The 18,964-nt window shown below is 37.9% G+C and overlaps 3 protein-coding genes across 6 annotated transcripts; all 3 read right to left on the reverse strand.

The window, feature by feature from the left end:
* Positions 1 to 4,357: 4,357 nt before the first annotated feature.
* On the reverse strand, positions 4,358 to 6,469 carry odam (odontogenic, ameloblast associated). Its single transcript, XM_034239772.1, has 9 exons — positions 6,410 to 6,469; positions 6,292 to 6,327; positions 6,141 to 6,188; positions 5,782 to 6,027; positions 5,604 to 5,660; positions 5,394 to 5,516; positions 4,816 to 4,848; positions 4,629 to 4,691; positions 4,358 to 4,493 (listed from the first exon to the last, which is right to left on the reverse strand). Exons 1-9 carry the CDS (start codon positions 6,467 to 6,469, stop codon positions 4,458 to 4,460), a joined length of 702 nt encoding a protein of 233 aa, XP_034095663.1. The 3' UTR covers positions 4,358 to 4,457.
* Positions 6,470 to 8,694: 2,225 nt separating this feature from the next.
* scpp9 (secretory calcium-binding phosphoprotein 9) lies at positions 8,695 to 11,144 on the reverse strand. Of its 4 annotated transcripts, XM_034239776.1 has the most exons (10): positions 10,927 to 11,144; positions 10,711 to 10,763; positions 10,608 to 10,625; positions 10,298 to 10,517; positions 10,116 to 10,249; positions 9,576 to 9,650; positions 9,407 to 9,466; positions 9,228 to 9,293; positions 9,097 to 9,147; positions 8,695 to 8,971 (listed from the first exon to the last, which is right to left on the reverse strand). In XM_034239776.1, exons 2-10 carry the CDS (start codon positions 10,753 to 10,755, stop codon positions 8,903 to 8,905), a joined length of 738 nt encoding a protein of 245 aa, XP_034095667.1. In that variant the 5' UTR covers positions 10,756 to 10,763; positions 10,927 to 11,144; the 3' UTR covers positions 8,695 to 8,902. The 4 variants fall into 4 exon arrangements, with proteins under 4 accessions (XP_034095667.1, XP_034095665.1, XP_034095666.1 ...); XM_034239774.1 differs by having other exon boundaries at positions 10,116 to 10,517; positions 10,608 to 10,622; XM_034239775.1 differs by having other exon boundaries at positions 9,264 to 9,293; positions 10,116 to 10,517.
* A 3,005-nt stretch (positions 11,145 to 14,149) lies between these two features.
* Positions 14,150 to 18,146, reverse strand: LOC117561998 (SPARC-like). Its single transcript, XM_034239759.1, has 7 exons — positions 18,043 to 18,146; positions 17,559 to 17,680; positions 17,348 to 17,468; positions 17,109 to 17,245; positions 16,825 to 16,973; positions 16,365 to 16,513; positions 14,150 to 15,908 (listed from the first exon to the last, which is right to left on the reverse strand). Exons 1-7 carry the CDS (start codon positions 18,134 to 18,136, stop codon positions 15,880 to 15,882), a joined length of 801 nt encoding a protein of 266 aa, XP_034095650.1. The 5' UTR covers positions 18,137 to 18,146; the 3' UTR covers positions 14,150 to 15,879.
* Positions 18,147 to 18,964: the final 818 nt, after the last annotated feature.

Raw genomic sequence — 18,964 nt, forward strand, 5'->3', positions numbered from 1 at the left:
GCTTATAAACAGGTACAGAAGCGCATGTCATCTCATTAGCAAACAGTGAGGTTGTGAAATTACAAACAAGTTTAGGAAATATTCTACCTCAACATTTCAAGGTGTGTGGCTAATCATCAGAGATGGAAACCACCCTCGGATCATAGGCAGAAATCATTTCCTAGATTGTATCAGAAATAATAGTTCGTTGGATTTTTCTCAAATGGTAATATAGTCAGAAAAATGTGTTTCTTACCACCATTATGTACGAACTATTCCTTCTCCTTATTCTCAACCCTTTACTTTTAGCAACAAAAAAACAGACGGTCATAATACCTGGTCTTATGATTACAAATGAGGTGACTTAAAGGCTTAGACAGGAAGTGGGCGCCACCCAATGATGAAAGCATTTCATTATGCATCTATTTGGTCTAGGAAATTAAATAACATTTTTCCCTCAATTTCCCGAAAAAGTTTGAAAAGAAAACTGATACAAATCTAAGGTGTATCTAAAGAGATTTTCTGTATATATTATGAATTATTGATATCTGACACCAATGTTGTTTTGTTGTATAATGTTGCAAAGAACAGGGATCAAAGTCAATAAGGAAGACATTAGCATCTATTTGTGAGGTAATTGCTGTTTTGCACATGATTGGGTAATTGTGACTAAGATGTGTTGCTTTGAGAAATGTGTGGTGTGTCTCAATATCTGATGTCTGATATAAGTATCAATGCATGAGGGCCCACACACATACTTCTTACAGTAGATGCTATACGGTAAGGGTTCAGCTATGTTAAATGTCTGTTTTAAGGGTGTAAAGTGGCCAAAGTTGAATTTAAATTCTATATTTCTTTCAGGTTCTTGAAAAGCCATGCAGCTCTTGTGTATTGTAGCTTTACTTTTGGCAGCAGTAGCTGCTCAGCCGCCTGCAGGTGGACGCAGGCTGGGTGCAGACTCTAAGGTAACAGAGTCAAAATATTAAGAGACACACGGGTCCAGAAGTGCTTTTACCCTCGGCAAGTATTCATGTTTTTAATGTATGTGTTTAGCGAGGTGACGATGAGCTATTGGTGACCCAAGCCCCTGAAGATGGATGCGGGTCAGGTGAAGAATCTGGACGGCCATCATGGGTATGTGTTGTTTCAAAAGCTATACTTATTATTTCATTTTGATGCAATGTTGGTTGCAGATAATCAGTGATTCCGGTCTCATCTCTTGTTCCAGTAAACTCGGGAAGTTAGATGGTGATATATTTTAGTTAATTACTCTTGCTTTATTCAACCTGTAATATTTTGTAGTATGTATATGTACATATGTTATTTTAAAACATATGTCTTTAAGGGATGTTATCTTCAAATTAGTCATTGTAATACTCTCCAGTTCAGTGGAATTTAGTGTTTATACATCAAATAAAATACAATATATTTCATTCATTCATATCTATTTCCTGAAGGTCTTTACAGAGGGGTTTCTTTATATTGTATTCATAGCCTGATTTATACAAACAACTGTATTATTCCTAGATACATGACAAACAACTGACTGATAACAAAATGACTGTTGTTCAAAAAACATTTGACCCTAATATGTCAACAAAATGAAATACAAATGTTGAACCTTGCTTATTCTAATGTTCAGATTTCTCTTTTAAAAATTACAAAAAATAACTTTTATTTATGCTCTGTTACTATTTAAAACAGACGTTGAGACTTTCTAGAATCATGGTGTCACAGTAAAGTTATTTGGCAACCAGCATACTGTGCAGACAACCTGTGATTAATCAATCAATGTTACACCATCCACCCCTCTCGAAAAACCACAAATTGTTGTTTTTACATTTCTGTTTGTTTTGGAAATAAAATTTAAAAAAGTATGCTTACAGCTAATAAACTGGGTACAGGATATTCAATTGTAAAAAACGAAGACATGGAGTGGGCTAAAATAAGTCATTTGCGACCAAACGAGATCTCGTACTGTAATAAAGAGTTCTCCAGGTAATAACTAGCCTATATTTAGATTTGTTTAGTGTAATTATCTGAACATGTGTTGACCTTACATCTGACCTATTTCACTAAATATGGGCAAGTCCCTACAATTAAAAAGACTACCTAAAAAAATAACAACTTCTATATTCTATATTTTGCTTAGACATTACCATAGTGGTTATCAAGACCTATTGCAACGTGCCATACTTTACCTTTTCCTTGTACTGTTATCTGTACTCAGCATTGTATCTCTCCTCGTCACAGGCTCCAGGTTTCATGTCCGATGTCTCTGAAGTCCCTCATCACAGGTTCGGCAGGCATAGGGGACACAGAGGACCTTCAAGAGGCCACAGGCCCAACAGGAGGAACCCTGTTGAAATGGTAAGCTCACAAAGACACTATAGCTGTACACAAATGGAAAAGTAATACAAAGTGTAATTATTTAAGTCTCTACTTCATTAAAGTCTTTAGTTCACTCATCACCAGGGACACTGGGATGTCTTTATACTGTCCCGCCATACTCCCTCTATTACTGTTCTTTTCTATTTTGATAAATAATCTATATTTGATGTTAGTTGCTTATGTGTTTTATTCTGAATCAGTATTGGATGTCTGACTTTGAAAGTAGCTTACTATTACACTTTAACATTGTCTTGAGTCATGATAAGAAATTAATTACAATTATTTATTTCTGGTTTTAGGTGTTTTCCCCTTCGTTCAAGGTAGGCTTTCTGTCATGTGATTGTATCACATTTAACAATTTACTAGAGCGTTTGGCAAAAACTCTGATTTTTTTTTATTGTAATTCATTTTAAGGTTGACAACGTGACATTTCAGGTAAGAGTATGACTTGACTTTTTTTTTATGTGTAATACAGTACACTGTATGTTTGACATGAAAGGCCAGATATTTACTTTTTTATGCGTTTCGTTCATAGAACACCACCGATGTCTCACTGAAGGAGGTACACATTTTAATTAGATAGTTAACTTAAAATATGAAACCCACTCACTGTATGTTGTAAATCACACTATCTTATGAAATGTTAATATTTCCCTGACATTTTGTGTGAAACAGGGGGAGAACATATTTCTGGCACCGAAGGTATTTTTCTGAAGAATCAATTTTGTGTGTGGTTAAATAATTACAAAAATGACAATTATGATTTGTTGTATTATCAATACATTCTAATGACTGACACTCCATTCCTAGCAGGGTAGAAGAGGACCTCACCATCATCGGGTATAAATTCTTATTTAACTCTTTTTAGCAATGGTTGCATTATCAAAGCTCAGACATTCTGACTCAAACTTCTTTTATAGGGAGGAAGACACGGGCCTCCACAGAGTGGGGTACGCTGGGTTTGTTGAACTTTAATTGTAGTTTTAAAAAACATTATTCTACATTGTTTACACTTACACTCCAGAATTTTGCTTGATTTTATATTAAATGTTTTTTAATACATTTTCCCCTTTTCTGTATTCTGCATTGTGATATATGTTTGTCTTTTCAGCAATATGTGAAGCTAATCTACAATGCCACGCAGCCGGTAAATTCCTGATATTCACTATATATCTAATATATTTAATATAATACATATTTCAATCATAATCATAATTTCTCTTTTTCCATTCAAAGAACATGGTCTCCATTGAGTTTGGGGTTTTGAAACCTGTAAGTACAGACAATATTTATATACAAATTGATTTCTATATATTATGTCATGTTAAAACATAGTAATGCAAAACTCCAATTAAATCACCAGTTAATGTCCCAATCATATAATTACTGTTATACTGAACTGGGAAACACAGAACTTTTTGGAAATAAGCTAGTAAAACAAATAAAACTGTTCTCACATTTAAAGAAACTTCTGCAAATGGGGATTGACGTTGATTGTTTAATTTGAACTCTTTTTTCAAGATAACCCTTGGTGAATATGCTGGAGAGGATGAAAATCCAGAAGACGATTTCTGACAACTTCAACAGGTGAAGGTGTTACTGGAGAGATAATATTTCAAATGAATCACCTGAACATCAATCTTCCACAGTGACTTATGCTGACAATGTTCTCCCCTCACACTTTCCTCAGGAAGAAAACAACAACAACAACAACAACAACAACAACAACAACAACAACAACCATAACAACTAAGTTCGATCAACCAACTTTAAAGAAGATTGTGGTTTTCTATCCTGTAGTATATTCTGAGAAATGATTTGTGTTATTCAGGTTTTACCTGTAAAATCATAATTTCTGTGTACTACAATAAAAGTCTTAAACAAATTACTTTAGCAAAGTTCTTTATTCGACATGTTGTGAAAGCGAGAAGCAAATTCCTGAAACAAGCAAGATGATTTCAGTGTAGTATAAAAAGTATAAATTGCATTTAGGAGAAAGAACACCCCATTACATATTGCAGAAAAATAAGGGATATTGCCGAACACAGAAGTGCATTTTGAATGATTGAATTGTTGTTTTTTACCATCTAAGGCTCAAAAAGGAAGGGGAAGTTGGAGTTACCCTGGAGAAACAAAACAAAACAATTATCAATCCTGCAAAGCTTTGACATTGACAAATTACATAAATCATGGTTTTGTTTGCGTGCATACAAATGAAAGTACATAAGCTTTAAAGGCATCAACATTGGAAATTATACCTCATCAATCCCTGGGCCGGAGGTGTCACCACGAGGATCAGGAGGAATCATAGTAGACTCTCTCTTTGTCCCCATTGGCCATGTCTGATGTAGAAAATTACAAAAACACAGCAATTAGTCTAGACTGGTGCACATTTGTCTCCTTGGTTTATTAGTACATTTACAAAAATCAATAGGTTGTACTCACTTGTTCAGTTTGCACCTTAGGCTGGGAAGGCTGCTGAAAATGGGAAGATTTGCAAAGTAAATACATATAAGTATTTTCCTACACATGTCATTACAATTTTCAAATTAGATACACAAATGTAGTCCTGAGACACCAACATTTCACAAATTAACAAGGAAACTAGATAATAGTGTTGAGCATGAAATATACAAACTGCATAAGGCATCTTTTAACAGTGCAGATATGTAACAATGACTTATTCAACACTGGAATGGGACTGAGGTAACATGATTTCAGCAGCGTGTGGTCAAAAGTCAGACAGTCGATTTTGCATCAGAGTCACCGCAGATGACTCAGCATCTGCAGCTATGTTATCATCATTAAGTCTTATCTTTAGTGGTTTTTCTAACCCTTAATTAAAGGGGCAAAAGGATGTTGCTACACAATCACGTTTTTAAATGTTTTAGTAGCTGTTCTTTGTGTTACTTTATTGAGTAAATATGTAGAAGATATAAGATAAAGACGTCGAGACTGCCTTCTACAAAGCAAATCTCTATTCAGTTAGGGTGGTTTATTTCATTTCATGTTGCGTGTCTCACCTTCAGAGGGAGCTGTGGTCTCTGTGTGGCTCTCTCCAGCTGCTGCTGGCCGTTGTTGGGCTGCATCACCACAGTGTTCCTCTGCTGGGGATAGCCGTAGGGAGGCACAAAGTAAGGGTAGCCCTGTGGATAAAGGAATCACTTTAAATCTGAAGTCAGCATCTAAATAAAGATGTTTAGGTTCGCACACAGGTTAAAACGTTTTCCTACCTGCTGTCTGGGAAACTGAGGAAATCCATAAGATGGGTATTGAAATTGTGGAAACATCTAAAATAAATTTAAAAAAGTTAATAATTTCTCTACATGACTGTGAGAAGCAGCAGGTGAAGCGATAACACTGAGTATTTAAACAAAAGTATCCGTCTGTGTCCATGCTGTTTGGTTGCACCTGAAAAGGGTTTTGGGCCTGCTGAGGAACTTCAGGAGCGTTGGGATCCTGTGGAGGTCCAAGCTGCTCTTGCTGGCCGTTGGGGAACATCATTGGCGTGAGTTGGTTGCCCTGATTGGGGAAAAACAGCTGAGGCCCCTGGGGGCCGAAGGGATTGGCTAATTGAGGGTTAAAGTTCACCATCTGTGGAAACAGCACCTCGGGTCGCTGCTGCTGGAACACATACTGGGGAAATATGGAAGACCCCTGGAAAATAGAAGATTTAAATCTTATTACTTGTATTCACAAATTGAAACTCTATCATCTGACATGTGTTGTAACTCAAGGTGGTAAATGGATCGCAAAACCGTTTTCAGTACCTGTGTTTGTCCCAGAGTTGCAAGAGTTAGTCCATTCAGTCGTAGGATCTGAACACACAAAAGGGTTGTTTTAAACTTGATAACACTATTCCTGTGTAACAATTTCAACTTTATTTAACAGACATAAACAAAAAGCTATATTTAGGCCTACCTCGTTGCTGTTGCTTGCAATAATTCCAATCTGCAACTGTAAAACACAACAAATAACTCTTTATCTCTGACATTTCAGATGACAACAAATATTTACTTTAGCAAGAGATCCAACTTACTGGTAGAGAAAAGCTAGTCCTGAATAGACAGATCAACACAAGAGCAGTCTGCAGCTTCATGATGTCCTACAGTCCATAAAAAACACAAAGCATGGTTTAATAAATCCATATCCATAATATACATTTCTCAAAGACAAAAAAAAACGTTCACTAGAAACATGAGCGTTACAAAATCAGCTTACCTCTTTTTGTTTCTCTGGTTCTGTTTCTCTTTCTGTTGCCTTTCTCCTCACCGTGTCGATATTCCTTTTAAATTCTTCATGTGAGCTGATATAGTCCCCTGCCCACTCCTCCAGACAATGTGTGGTCAGTGACAGACATTTCTCATGGCCTCCGACTCAGACACTTGCAACACAGGACAGGTAAGTATGTTATTAGATGTAATTTCTCTAAACACCATGACACGGTCTCTGTCAAGTTGTTAACAAACCCCTGAAGTATCTGAATTTAAAATGTCATGTGTTTTCCACGAACCCTATAGCGTATAGGTGAGCGTTTTGCTTTAGCAGGCTAATGACTTTTGGTTTAAAGGGCTGTTTTAGTAAAGTACACTTCTTTATGTTCTCTTGAGTAAAGTTTATGTGCATAGTTTACAAGTGTGGTGCTTCAGGATTTAATTACAGACATTGAAACCCGACATATTTTTTTGGCTTGTCATTAGAAAAAAAAAGCAAACATGAGCTGGGAGCTTATTGTCAGACATTTGTCACAAGTTGTTTGTCATGCACCAACTGATGTTGCCATCTTATTGGTAAATTATATGTTATAATAATTGACTGAGTTGGAATTTATGTTGAGGATACACAGCAATGAATATATGAATTCAAATATATTTAGAATCCAACAACAGTATGACTTTCACATCTCCATAGTTCACAAGGCACAGTAGCAATTTTCTAAAACAGCATTGATAAATCATTCAAAAACCAGGGACTATATTTTTACTGTAATCTATTTTCCATGCACACATGCACTTTGGATATGTTTGGTTGTATCTTATTTCAGGCTAAAATTAATATTATACTTTAACTTAAACTTGCCCCTGTTTGCAAACGTGTGACTATACATGCTTTTTGTTTTACAGCTGATATGACGCTTTACAGCAGCAAAAGCACAGGTGGTACTAAAAACATTAACAATGGCTGTGTTCTATTCAAGCGTCATGAAAATAATTTACACCTGCACTACAAAAACTCGAAATATTGCCAAGTATATTTGTCTAATATCTAGTCAGAATATGTCTTTACACTTGCTATAAGCCATAATAACTTCAGAAGGCAAGGCAAGGCAAGTTTATTTATATAGCACTTTTCAACACAAGGCAATTCAAAGTGCTTTACAAAAAATGAAAGACATTAAGAAAATGGCATTTAAAATCAGTCATTAAAAAGAAAAGCTAATAAAATAAACATTAAAAAAGACATGGATAAAAGTTACAGTGCAGTTTAAGATATGAATAGTTCAATTAAACATTAAAAGAAAAAGTACATGGATAAAAGAAGTAACAATGCAGTGAGATATCGGGTCTTGTTTTTAGACAATACATCATCTTGTTAAGTCAAATAATCTTATTTTGAGTTGTATCTCAGATTAAAAACACTTTTTTCACATATTTATTGGAAAATCACCAACTAACATCAGAAAGCAGAACACTTTTGAGCATTTGAGGTTTATATTGTAACACAACATTTCCTGATTCTGGTAAAATATAGTTCAAAATAAGTTTTCACAGCTAATAACAAGATCTGATTTATCTAAATATCCCTTCTTATTTCAATAAATCTTACCAAGCTAATTTGTACTTGTTCTATTGGCAGATTTACTTATTTCAAGTGAAAACACCTTGTTTTCATAATTTGTTCAACTCGTTTTTGGAGCAGCATTTTTTCCAGTGTGATTTTCCCATTTGTGACATCTCAAAATGTCTTGCAAGAAAAAAGCCTTTATGTGATAGATGTTTTATGTTGCACCACCATAGCTCACTCCAGCATTAGCTTCGTAGTGTGTAAGTCCTCACCATATTTTGATTAACCCCAATGCACCAATGAAACCCAAAAAAGCCAATTTTTTTGTTAAAACAATTATTATTTCCTTTTTCTCTTGTCAGCAAAATTCTTCTTTATTAAAGTCATGGTTCTTGAGAAATTGTTGTTTCATGTGTTTCAGTACTTATTATCCTTTAGATGGCAGCAGAGATCCACTATAAGGTGCAACGATAAGCACAGTTTATTGGTGAGAATGTGTCAATACATTGGAGTGAAATCAGTGGATTCAACATCACAAACTTTGATTAAAGAATCGTTTATTTTATTTCACAGTTAACATGCCACACACTTGTTTTTACTGAGATTCATTAAGTTAGTCTAAAGTCTTATAATAATTAATAAGACAAACAGATTCCATTGTCATTGGTCGAGACAAAATCATACAAATCAAGTTTTATTATCATTTTGATACTTCTTGCATATCTGATTAAAATGTATCACTGTCATCTTAATAATCTTCATGACGAACTCCCCCCTCACAGGGAGTGGTTGTAGTAGCTTCAATGGGAGCTGGAATCTGAGGAAATGAACAAAGAGTGAATAAATGAAACATCTTAAAAAGAGAAGCAATGATACCAGAGAGTGTTGATGATGTTATCCACCTAGATCTATTACTTTTTCTTGTAAACTGCATAATATTACCTGGGTATCCACAGTGGCCTTCAAGGTGTTGTCTTGTTTCACATTCTGACGCTGGAGAGTGAAAAAACAACAGTTAGCCAGAGCAGCTTTTGTCAGTATTCACATAGAGGCATAGTTCATTTTGTAACTACTCTGAATCTTCTGAATGGATCAGCCTGAAGGGGAACCTGCTGTTGCATGGCACCACCTGGGACCCCCTAAACAAAGGCAGCAAGGTTTTATTATCCAATTGGTTTGTTTTATTGTCATCAAAAAATCATGTAACCAGTAATAAAGTGTGTTGTGATGAGATGAAAACAAGATTGATTACCATCTGAGGCTGCTGAGGAGGATTCATTTGTGCACCTTGAGGCACTCCCATGAAGGGAAACTGCCAGTAAGGAAAGACATAAATCAATGTTGTTGTTTTGTGTGGTACTATAAAGCCCGAAACAATATCAAGTGTGTTGTTATACAATTACTGTATTTGCAACACTAACCCCATTGACTGCAGGGACAGCGTACACATTGGCAATAGGGGCTGGAGCAGCAAAAGCAGGAACTCGTTGAGCAAACTACAAGAGAGGGAGAAAGATGTGATTGTTCATGTTGGGGTGTTTGTGTTTAAGTGTTGCTAATGGTGGATCAGATCAGATATTTGTAAATATGGTCATATTGTAACTGAATGCATAACATGAATTCTGAATTCCACCAATGCCAACTTGTGGTTTAGTTACAGTAAGAGATCAAACGAAACAAATAATTGTTACCAAATGTATTGTTGTACCATGCATGTACTGGACATGTTTTGCATTATATATTAACCTTATTTGTTACAATGCCACATTTGTCTTTTTTATTGTTTTGACACCAAGTTTTGATCTTTCCAGTCAGCTACTAACACCCAGATTAAGGCAAGGATATAATACACATTTTAAATAACATCTAAGTCACTGACTCTTCTTATGAATTTTGAATTGTATTTGGTAATTTTCTTTGCTGTGGAACTGAGATGATCAATGGCAGCTTGAAAGACTCACCTGGACAAACTGCGGCTGCCCGATGAAACCTGCCCCTCCACTAGCTACCATGGCAGGGTTCAGGCCTCCAGCCATTAACCGGGGGTTCACCACTCCGTTTGCCATTCCTCCAGCCAACATCCCAGGGTTCATACCTGCCATCATCCCAGGGTTCATACCTGCCATCATCCCAGGGTTCATACCTGCCATCATCCCAGGGTTCATACCTGCCATCATCCCAGGGTTCATACCTGCCATCATCCCAGGGTTCATACCTGCCATCATCCCAGGGTTCATACCAGCCATCATCCCAGGGTTCATACCTGCCATCATCCCAGGGTTCATACCAGCCATCATCCCAGGGTTCATACCTGCCATCATCCCAGGGTTCATACCAAGCATAGCTGCCAACAACTTCTTTGTCTGTGTGAGGGGGAGAAAGCGCATTCTTAATAATACAATCTTATTTTGGAGAATGGCAATAATGACACATAAATTATACGTTTTTCTTACCTTGCCTGCATTGACCTGCTTTTTGTAAAGAAACAACAGACAGTTACAAGCACTGCTTTGTATGTTAGATTGATACATAGATACATATATGGATTGTACTCACACAGCAGATGGTTGCAACAAATGTTGTAAGGAGAAGAAGCTTCATTTTGCAGTCTGAGACGTAAGAAAAAGACCAGAATAGGTGCATTAAACTCATTAAAAACTAATATTTTTGTAAAATATTAGTTGGAACATGAATACTTTTGTATTTTCATGTGGGATTGTTCCCACACATTGGGACCACATTGTTAAAAAATCTCAAGAGTGCAATACATACCTTTTTTTTCCTCTGAAATGTTATGTGCCAAGGAGGACTATAGTTGCTCTCTGAATTTAGAGCACCTTTTATCAGTCCGCGAGATTATTATGAGCCAATTAGAAAGGAGAACACTGACTTGTTCATAACCAATATTTGTCACCTGTGTGTCATATACCTTGTGATATGACATATGCTTTTTCTGCAAAGCTTGATTTAAAGAATGTAACAGCGAGCTACTTATTTTCAAGTCACTTCACCATTCACTTCAACCATTTAACATTGTTCTCCACACAGCTGAGTGACCGCAAACAATAACAGAGTGATTCATTGTCTTAGAAAGGTTTTGTGGGGTTTCTGAAAGCCACTGACCAAAATCCACCATGAACCATCTAAATGTTGTGGGTAATTGTCACAGCAGGCAAACAACTCACATCATCTTTAACTGATTTTATTGAGAAATTAGAAAACATTTGACTGTATGCTATTAAGAAATATACCCTCAAAGCAGCATGCTGTTTATCAGAGGATTATTGCGACATCAGGAACACAGCTAAGAATAACAACTTCTGTGTTTTTTAATGTCTGTGCAAATATCTATAATAAAATCCAATGATTAAATACTAGTCATGTCTGTCGTCGCAGCTTTAAAATCAGCTGTGGTCTAGAGAGAATAATCAGTTAGGTAACAAACGTACAGCAACACAATATTCATATTAAAGGCAATAAAGACCTTTATACTTGCAAGTATGACGTCTCCTCCAAAGGCAAGGCAAGTTTATTTATATAGCACCTTTCAACACAAGGCAATTCAAGGTGCTTTACAAAAATGAAAGACATTCAGACAAAGGCATTTAAAAACAGTCATTAAAAAGAAAAGATGATAAAAGAAACATTAAAAGAAAAAATACATGAATAAAAAGTACATGAATAAAAAGTTATAGTGCAGTTTAAGATATGAATAGTTCACACAGAAGTTCCACTTTACTGATGCCCTTCTAAGGTTTCTCCGAACATGAGCTGTGTACGCTTGTATGGCACATACGTCCCGAGCAGCATACACAGACAAAACCAGCCAGGACTGAGTCCCCAGACACTGATTCCCTGGGGTTACTAGCCCCAAATGTTCATTAACCAAAAACGAAACACAACCGCTCAGTTTCAATTAAAAGAAAAGTCTTCAGCCTGGATTTAAAAGTAGTAAGAGTTGCAGCGGACCTGCAGGTTTCTGTGAGTGTTTTCCAGATATTTGGAGCATAATAACTGAACGCTGCTTTACCATGTTTAGTTCTGACTCTGGGGACAGAAAGCTGACCAGTCCCTGAAGACCTGAGAGATCTGGATAGTTCATAATTTAGCAGGAGGTCAGAAATGTATTTTGGGCCTAAACCATTCGGTGCTTTATAAACCAGCAGCAGTATTTTGAAATCTATTCTTTGACACACAGGAAGCCAGTGTAAAGACTTCAGAACAGGAGTGATGTGATCCACTTTCTTAGCGTTAGTGAGGACTCGAGCAGCGGCGTTCTGAATCAGCTGCAGCTTCCTAATAGATTTTTTAGTGAGACCTGTAAAGACACCATTGCAGTAGTCGAGTCTACTGAAGATAAAAGCATGGACACGTTTTTCCAAATCCTGCTGTGACATTAGTCATTTAATCCTAGATATGTTCTTTAGGTGATAGTAGGCTGATTTAGTAACTGTTTTAATGTGACTGTTGAAACTGAGTCAGAGTCCATGACTACACCTAGATTTCTGGCTTTATCTGTTGTTTTGCAGACTGAAGCTCAGCGCTCCAAAAGAGAACGTACTGTTCTGAGTGAAACGGGCTCTCTTTATAAGAGGACCTCAAAGCAGCAACAACATTCTGGGAGGCCAGCTGATATCCCCTCTGGCACTGTATGCAAAACCATCACACCCTACAAGACAATGGGATGTACAGATACCCCTCAGACACAGTGTGCAAAACCCTCACCCCCTAAACACGTCTGTTGATCACACATACATTTAAGGTTCACTCCCAAGAGATGACCTAATCAGAGAAACTAAGGTTAGCAATGTTAACACATTTGATCGCAAAATGTCCTTAACATGTCTCAAGAGAGCCCTAATGCAATTTGTGTTACATGCCTCAAGCTGATTTAACTAACATAATTGTATCACTATGGGGGAGTTAAAGTCCATCTTAAAGGACAGAGAACAAGAAACCATTGGTCGACGTGATTGCTCTTATCTCCTAATTTAAGTCGTTTTAAAAGTGTGCCAGTTTTTTATGTTGTATAGCAGTTTCTTTTATTTGCATGGTTAATGTGCCATTTCATTAGTTTTTTACGACAGCTGTATTCGTCTGCCTGTATTGTTTTGTGTTCATTTGTTGTAACTTTGTTCATGTTGCCCTCTTGGCCAAGTCACTCCTGAAAAAGAGATGTTAATCTCAATGAAACCTGTACCTGGTTAAATAAAGGATAGCTTATAAAACACAAGCCTTAACATAACAACTCATACAGCACAACAACTCAGCAGTGATGACACTGTCAGACAGCGTTCATTTGTAAACACTCCATTCTTGCTCATATAAGTTGCAGATATTTTTCATGTTTCATCAGCATATTTTCTCAAGATGTTTAGGGACGTTAAATGCATCCCCAGTCTGGTTGGCTGGATATGTTGTCACATACTGAGGCTGTCTGGGAAAGTTTTTTTTTCTTTTTCTGCTGTCTGGGCAGCCCGCAGCCGACCAGGTAAACACCCTCTGTGGAAGTCTGGTCTGGAGCTTTGTGCTAATTACACACTGTCATGTAGTTCAAATGAAGTAACAGTTTTTCATTTTTGTAGTTTAATGTTGAGAAAAATAGTATTTCCCAATGTAATTATGTAAATATGTAAGATTTATCAATTTAATAAGAATTTATTTTTCATAGTTCACAGACAGGATTCAATAAACAAGAGTCTGTTCTGCCAAGACTCGAGTAACATGCCTAGAATGGTATTCCTTTTTAGAGACCTTAATCACCATGTAGCAAGTAGTTGCAAGCAACGTACTGTAAATAGAAATGTGCGCATATTACCAGTCTCATACGTAAAAATAACATCAGATGAAACACACCCATGAGGCTGGTTGATGTTGTTCAGTTTTTTTTGCTCAAGTACACTTTGACAGACATATTTTGGGCTCCATGGTAATGTGAAAACAAACATGTATTTTATTGATATGTTGGAACTTCGACTCAAGAAAGATTCAGCAATTGACTTCCATCATTTATTGGTTATTAGTTATGAGGACAATGATTTATAACATTCAAGCATGAGCAGGATTAAGGGAATGCATCATGACATATTGCTGACAGCTGTCTCATTTGGCTTGCTTCTCCTCCAAATCTGTCCCAGAGCATTCTTCATCTTCATCGACTGCCACCACCTTCATCACGGGAGGCTGTGTCCTCCTGAGGCGAGCTGCAACTGACCGCTGAAACCTCACTCCTCCAGCCGCCCTCCCACCAGCGACAACCGGTTGTGGCTGGTTGTTCAGCCCGGCCAATGAGATCAGCTGCACCTGGCCGGGAGTCAACAGAGAGCCCTGTGGGAGTCCTCCAGCATTTCTCTGCGGCAGCACGGCAAACAATGGGACCGGCCCACCCCCAGCAACCTGAGTCAACTGCCCCTGTGGATTCACATTGGCACCAGCGCCTCCCTGCCCCACAAGGAATGCTCCACCTTGTTGGAGAGCTCCGATGGGAATCAGCTGCTGCAGAGGAGGCTGACCTACTTGGTTTCTGACTGGCTGGATAAAAAAGGAGCCACCAAGTTGGACTAAGTGTCCCACAAGGGGCGCACCGTTTAGTGGGATCCCATTTGGACCCCCAGTGTTGGCATTGTTGCCAGCTGCTGCTCTATTGTTATTCACTCCCACATTGGCAAGGGCCTCAGCACTCCCTGAAGACACACCACCCTCCACCACAAGAGCAAAGGTGTAGAAGAGAACCCCCAGTGTGCAGAACATGTTTAATCTCAGTCACAGCAGACAGGCGACAGGTACAGAGCTGCTTCTCTCTGTGCTTATATAGAGAGTGTCAGATTCAGTGATCACTAACAAAGGTCCAGCCCTTTATCTCAAAACAACAAGTCACTGTAATCATCATGACCATGCTGCAGGCTATTTTTTGCTTTGTTACCTTACAGAGGGCCATTATTAAGGGTTAAGTGGCCAAACTCAACCAGTTATCAGTGACTTGCATTTCTAAAACTATTGTTGCCATGGTCATATTTTCATGTCATGGTGGCATTGGGGTATTGATCGGTGAAAAAAACATGGTATTAAAGTATAAACTGATACATCCCAACCAATATAATGCTATAACTTTATTACACGAGTGTAAACAAAGTCATCATTAAAAACGTGTGCACTGAACTATTCAAGTCCTCAGTTGTCAATAAAGCTTTACTTAGATCTACAATGAAACGTGAATGCAAAGACAAACATTTACAGCATTTAGCTACTAAGATAAGAAACACAAGATTTTTTTTTTACATTTTGTAACACAAGGTTATATTATCTTGATTTAAAGAGTAAATATTTACTAAATCACTCTTACATACAAACCACAGTTATTATTTTGAAGCCTGGTACTATGTACAACAACTTTTCTAATAATGAGCTGATGTAAACTTTTCCCCAATTTGGAATGCATTAGAAATAACTTTCTGGATAAAACCAGCTAAATGAAACAGTTTCTTATATTATAATATAATGATTCTAGCTGCACAGTCTAAATTACAGAAAAAATATCCAAATGTCCAAGATTAGCTTTACACAGGACAACAGGAACTACCACCAACACTTGCCCTCTGTAGCAGGAAATAAAAAGGAGTTTCTACAATCGGTCAGATTTCCTAATGTTACAGAGGTTCATGGATGCTTCAGTCTGTTGGAGCAGATTAAACAGGCTTGTGTTGTAGGTGAGGTACAAAGTGGAGCTCAGAACAGCAGGTTGACATCCATATCATCTGTGGATGAAAGTCATTAGTCATTAATATGTTAAAAAACTGAAACAGAATTTGCCAACATCAACGGTATTTGCTAAATGCTTTAGAAGTGCATGAGAATCAAAGCAGACAAATATTTTTTTTAAACCTTGGAATAATTGACAATTTTCTTTTTACTGGAACCCATTAAAAACTATTTGTATGTATAGTATTTGATGTTATGTTATTACCTGACTGAATTAAATTAAAAATAACATTAAAAAAAGAAATGTCAAGATACTAGTTTACGAATGCTGTCAAAATAACGAGACACAAAGACATGAATACAGTATTTAGTTAGTAGTAGTACTCATTCATTGTGAAAATGTACAGACTCTCATTCAGAAGGTAGTGCCATATGAAACCAAAGCATAAAAGCCATACTCACTGATTAGAAAAGTGTACTATAGTAGCTTAGTGAATATGTGTGGCTCTTACCATTTTTGATACCGAAACAGGAAGTCCACTCTTTAAAGGACACCTGCTTGTCCTTGTCAGCATCGCACTCTTGAAAGAAGCGGGAGGTGCAGTGCTCCATCGGCACCAGAGGGACTCTAAGTGGGGCCAGCTCTGAGTGGGACAAGATTCTGCACAGGATGGAAAAATACCCAATTTGATCATTTTGAGCATCTGATTTATGTAGAGTACAGTATGATTTCCTAGCTTAGTTCTGGCTAGGTTATTGTGATGTATTAGCCAGTCATGCTTTTGGCATGACAATGATGAGAAAAATCAACAACAAAAGCCACACAATTGGCTTGAATGACTACAGTGCTGTATACGCGTTCTAACACATAGGCTACTAGTGAAATCCTATAGTCATCACTCTATGATCATTTTAAAACTTAATCTAAAAGTTGATAAAAGTTCACTGTAAACACAGAGTGATAAAATGTACCTGTCGGATGGGTGTTGGTCCAGTTGTGCAAACTGCCAGTGCACTGGGTAGATGTACATGTTGTAGTTCTTCTCAAAGTCCTGCGCCAGCAGCTCAACGGAGTGATCACCAGCATGCAGACGCCTCTCACTCTCAAAGATTTTCTTCACCTACAAATTCAGAACATTAAACATCATATTTTATTTTTCCCAACATGCTATGTGAAGTTATGGACAATTACGTTTTTAATCAAGATTAAAATAGATAGTTCTTAATAAACTAGAAAGTCCCACAGCTTGTCTTACTCTAAAACGTTGTTTAGGCGTGAGGAAGCCAGGAGACATGGAGTCATGTTCAAAAAGCTGCAGGAGAACATTCTTCAGCCAATCCCTCATTCGTAATGGGAACTGGACCAGCTCAGTCTCCACACATTGAGGGATGACTGAGAGATAAACAGAAAGAAAGATCATGATCAACCATGCACCATACTTCAAATAAAAAAACTGCTTTAATACCAATTATTCTGTAAGTGGATAACTCTCACATTTGCATGGCCCAGTGTAGTCCATGTGAAGTCTGTGTCCTCTCTTAGTGCCCTCCAGGTTGCATTTAGTGGCAAAGAGTTCACATGATGTATCGTATGTTTTGTTGTTTGTGCCACAAACCTACAGAAATGCACAAGCAAAAGTCTAATAAAATCCAGCAGCTGTTGAAAACAAATCCAGTTCAATTTTCGACAGATCATAAATACTTACATTATCAAACTGATTGGCACTGTGAGGACAATCTGCCGGCTCTTGACACACGCAGCCTGGCTTTTTGTCCGCATCAAGTTTACATGTCTTTCCACGTTTGCAGGGGAAGTTGTCACATGGATCTATAAGGGGAAAAAAGCACTGCATGACCTTTGACCTTTGCTCTGTCTGAATCCTAAAACCAATGTTATCAGGAATAAGGTTCTGTTTTTTTCCCCAGTGTCTTGTCTGGAAACCAATGAGCAATAATCACTACAGGCCATCCTCTACATTCCACTGACATTTGAGTTTGCACAGCGATCAAATCAACTTGATCTCCATTATTCTTTTCTTAATCCCCCAGAGCTGTGTTTTGGTAGTGACCGTGAAGCAGAGTGACACCATTCATGCAGAAGTTTTAGCTAAATGATCCAGTCAGCAGATTCCCGTGTGAGTTTGTTGGGATAATGCATTAGTCAGTTAGGGGATTGCTGAATAAACCAACCGGCAGGGGCTTCTGGGCGATGTACGCCTCCACCAGGAGAGGGCCTGGATCCTGGGTAGAGATCCACTGTCGCTCTTATCTGCACTGGATTCATTCCTACTAGAGGGCCCTAAAAAGGTAAAAGGAAAACATAATTTCAAAACAAATTTGTATTTACCAACTTTGTACCCGATTGCAGCACCACAGCTAAATAAAAAGTCACATATCCTTAAAGGTCCCATGTCATGGCCATTTCTAATGATCATTGTTGAGGTATACTAAAATACATTTATATTGTGCAATTTTCCAAAATCATTGGTTTCTCATACAGCATCTCTGTATAGTATGTGTATTCACTCTCTGTCCTAAACGGCTTGATGGAGCTCCTGCCCCCCCTCCCTATGAGCCCAGTGGCCGTCTGCGAGACAGCGAGACACAGCGAAACCCAGCCCGAACACACACACCTGCAGCCTGGCTGGGAGTTTGTGTGTGTGCTCACACACCGACTCACAGTCTCGCCGCGTCCCGCCGTCTCAGGGAGGAGAAATCGGCAGAGCTGCAGCTGAGAAAAGATTGAGTGTGTGTGTGTGTGTGAGGAAGTCCGCGGATTGGTCAATTTGGACCAATCCACAGACTTAACGTAACGGCTCCACGGATGGGTCCATTGGGTATGGGCACGTCACCATACCCAGAAAGAAAACAATGGAAAAAGAGAAATCTCCAACGAGGCGTTCTGGGCAGTATAGACAGGTTTTTTCTGTATTAAAGTTTTACTCGCTACAGAGTGTACTTTGAGGGTTTGTGACTTTGCAGACCGTTTACATGCATAAAAACCTTCATAACACACAAGGGGACGGGTAATAACCTGAAAAGCATGACATGGGACCTTTAAAGAAAACATGCAGTTACATGTTGTGTCCACTTGAAGGTAGCAGAAACAACA

The sequence above is a fragment of the Gymnodraco acuticeps genome, unplaced genomic scaffold, assembly GCF_902827175.1.
Source record: "Gymnodraco acuticeps unplaced genomic scaffold, fGymAcu1.1, whole genome shotgun sequence".
Classification (NCBI taxonomy): Eukaryota; Metazoa; Chordata; class Actinopteri; order Perciformes; family Bathydraconidae; genus Gymnodraco; species Gymnodraco acuticeps.

What these genes read in the sequence shown, in the direction of transcription:
- odam (XM_034239772.1), bottom strand. Translation starts at nt 6,469, where the DNA reads ATGAAGCTGCAGACTGCTCTTGTGTTGATCTGTCTATTCAGGACTAGC. An exon ending in GGACTAGCTTTTCTCTACCA is followed by an intron (nt 6,328 to 6,409) that starts GTAAGTTGGATC and finishes TGTGTTTTACAG; the next exon opens with TTGCAGATTGGAATTATTGC. An exon ending in AGGCCCAAAACCCTTTTCAG is followed by an intron (nt 5,661 to 5,781) that starts GTGCAACCAAAC and finishes AATTTATTTTAG; the next exon opens with ATGTTTCCACAATTTCAATA.
- scpp9 (XM_034239773.1), bottom strand. Translation starts at nt 10,755, where the DNA reads ATGAAGCTTCTTCTCCTTACAACATTTGTTGCAACCATCTGCTGT. An exon ending in CTCCTCAGCAGCCTCAGATG is followed by an intron (nt 9,294 to 9,406) that starts GTAATCAATCTT and finishes GCCTTTGTTTAG; the next exon opens with GGGGTCCCAGGTGGTGCCAT. An exon ending in AGGCCACTGTGGATACCCAG is followed by an intron (nt 8,972 to 9,096) that starts GTAATATTATGC and finishes TCATTTCCTCAG; the next exon opens with ATTCCAGCTCCCATTGAAGC.
- LOC117561998 (XM_034239759.1), bottom strand. Translation starts at nt 18,136, where the DNA reads ATGAATCCAGTGCAGATAAGAGCGACAGTGGATCTCTACCCAGGATCC. An exon ending in TCGCCCAGAAGCCCCTGCCG is followed by an intron (nt 17,681 to 18,042) that starts GTTGGTTTATTC and finishes TTCCCCTTATAG; the next exon opens with ATCCATGTGACAACTTCCCC. An exon ending in CTGTTTCGGTATCAAAAATG is followed by an intron (nt 15,909 to 16,364) that starts GTAAGAGCCACA and finishes TTTCATCCACAG; the next exon opens with ATGATATGGATGTCAACCTG.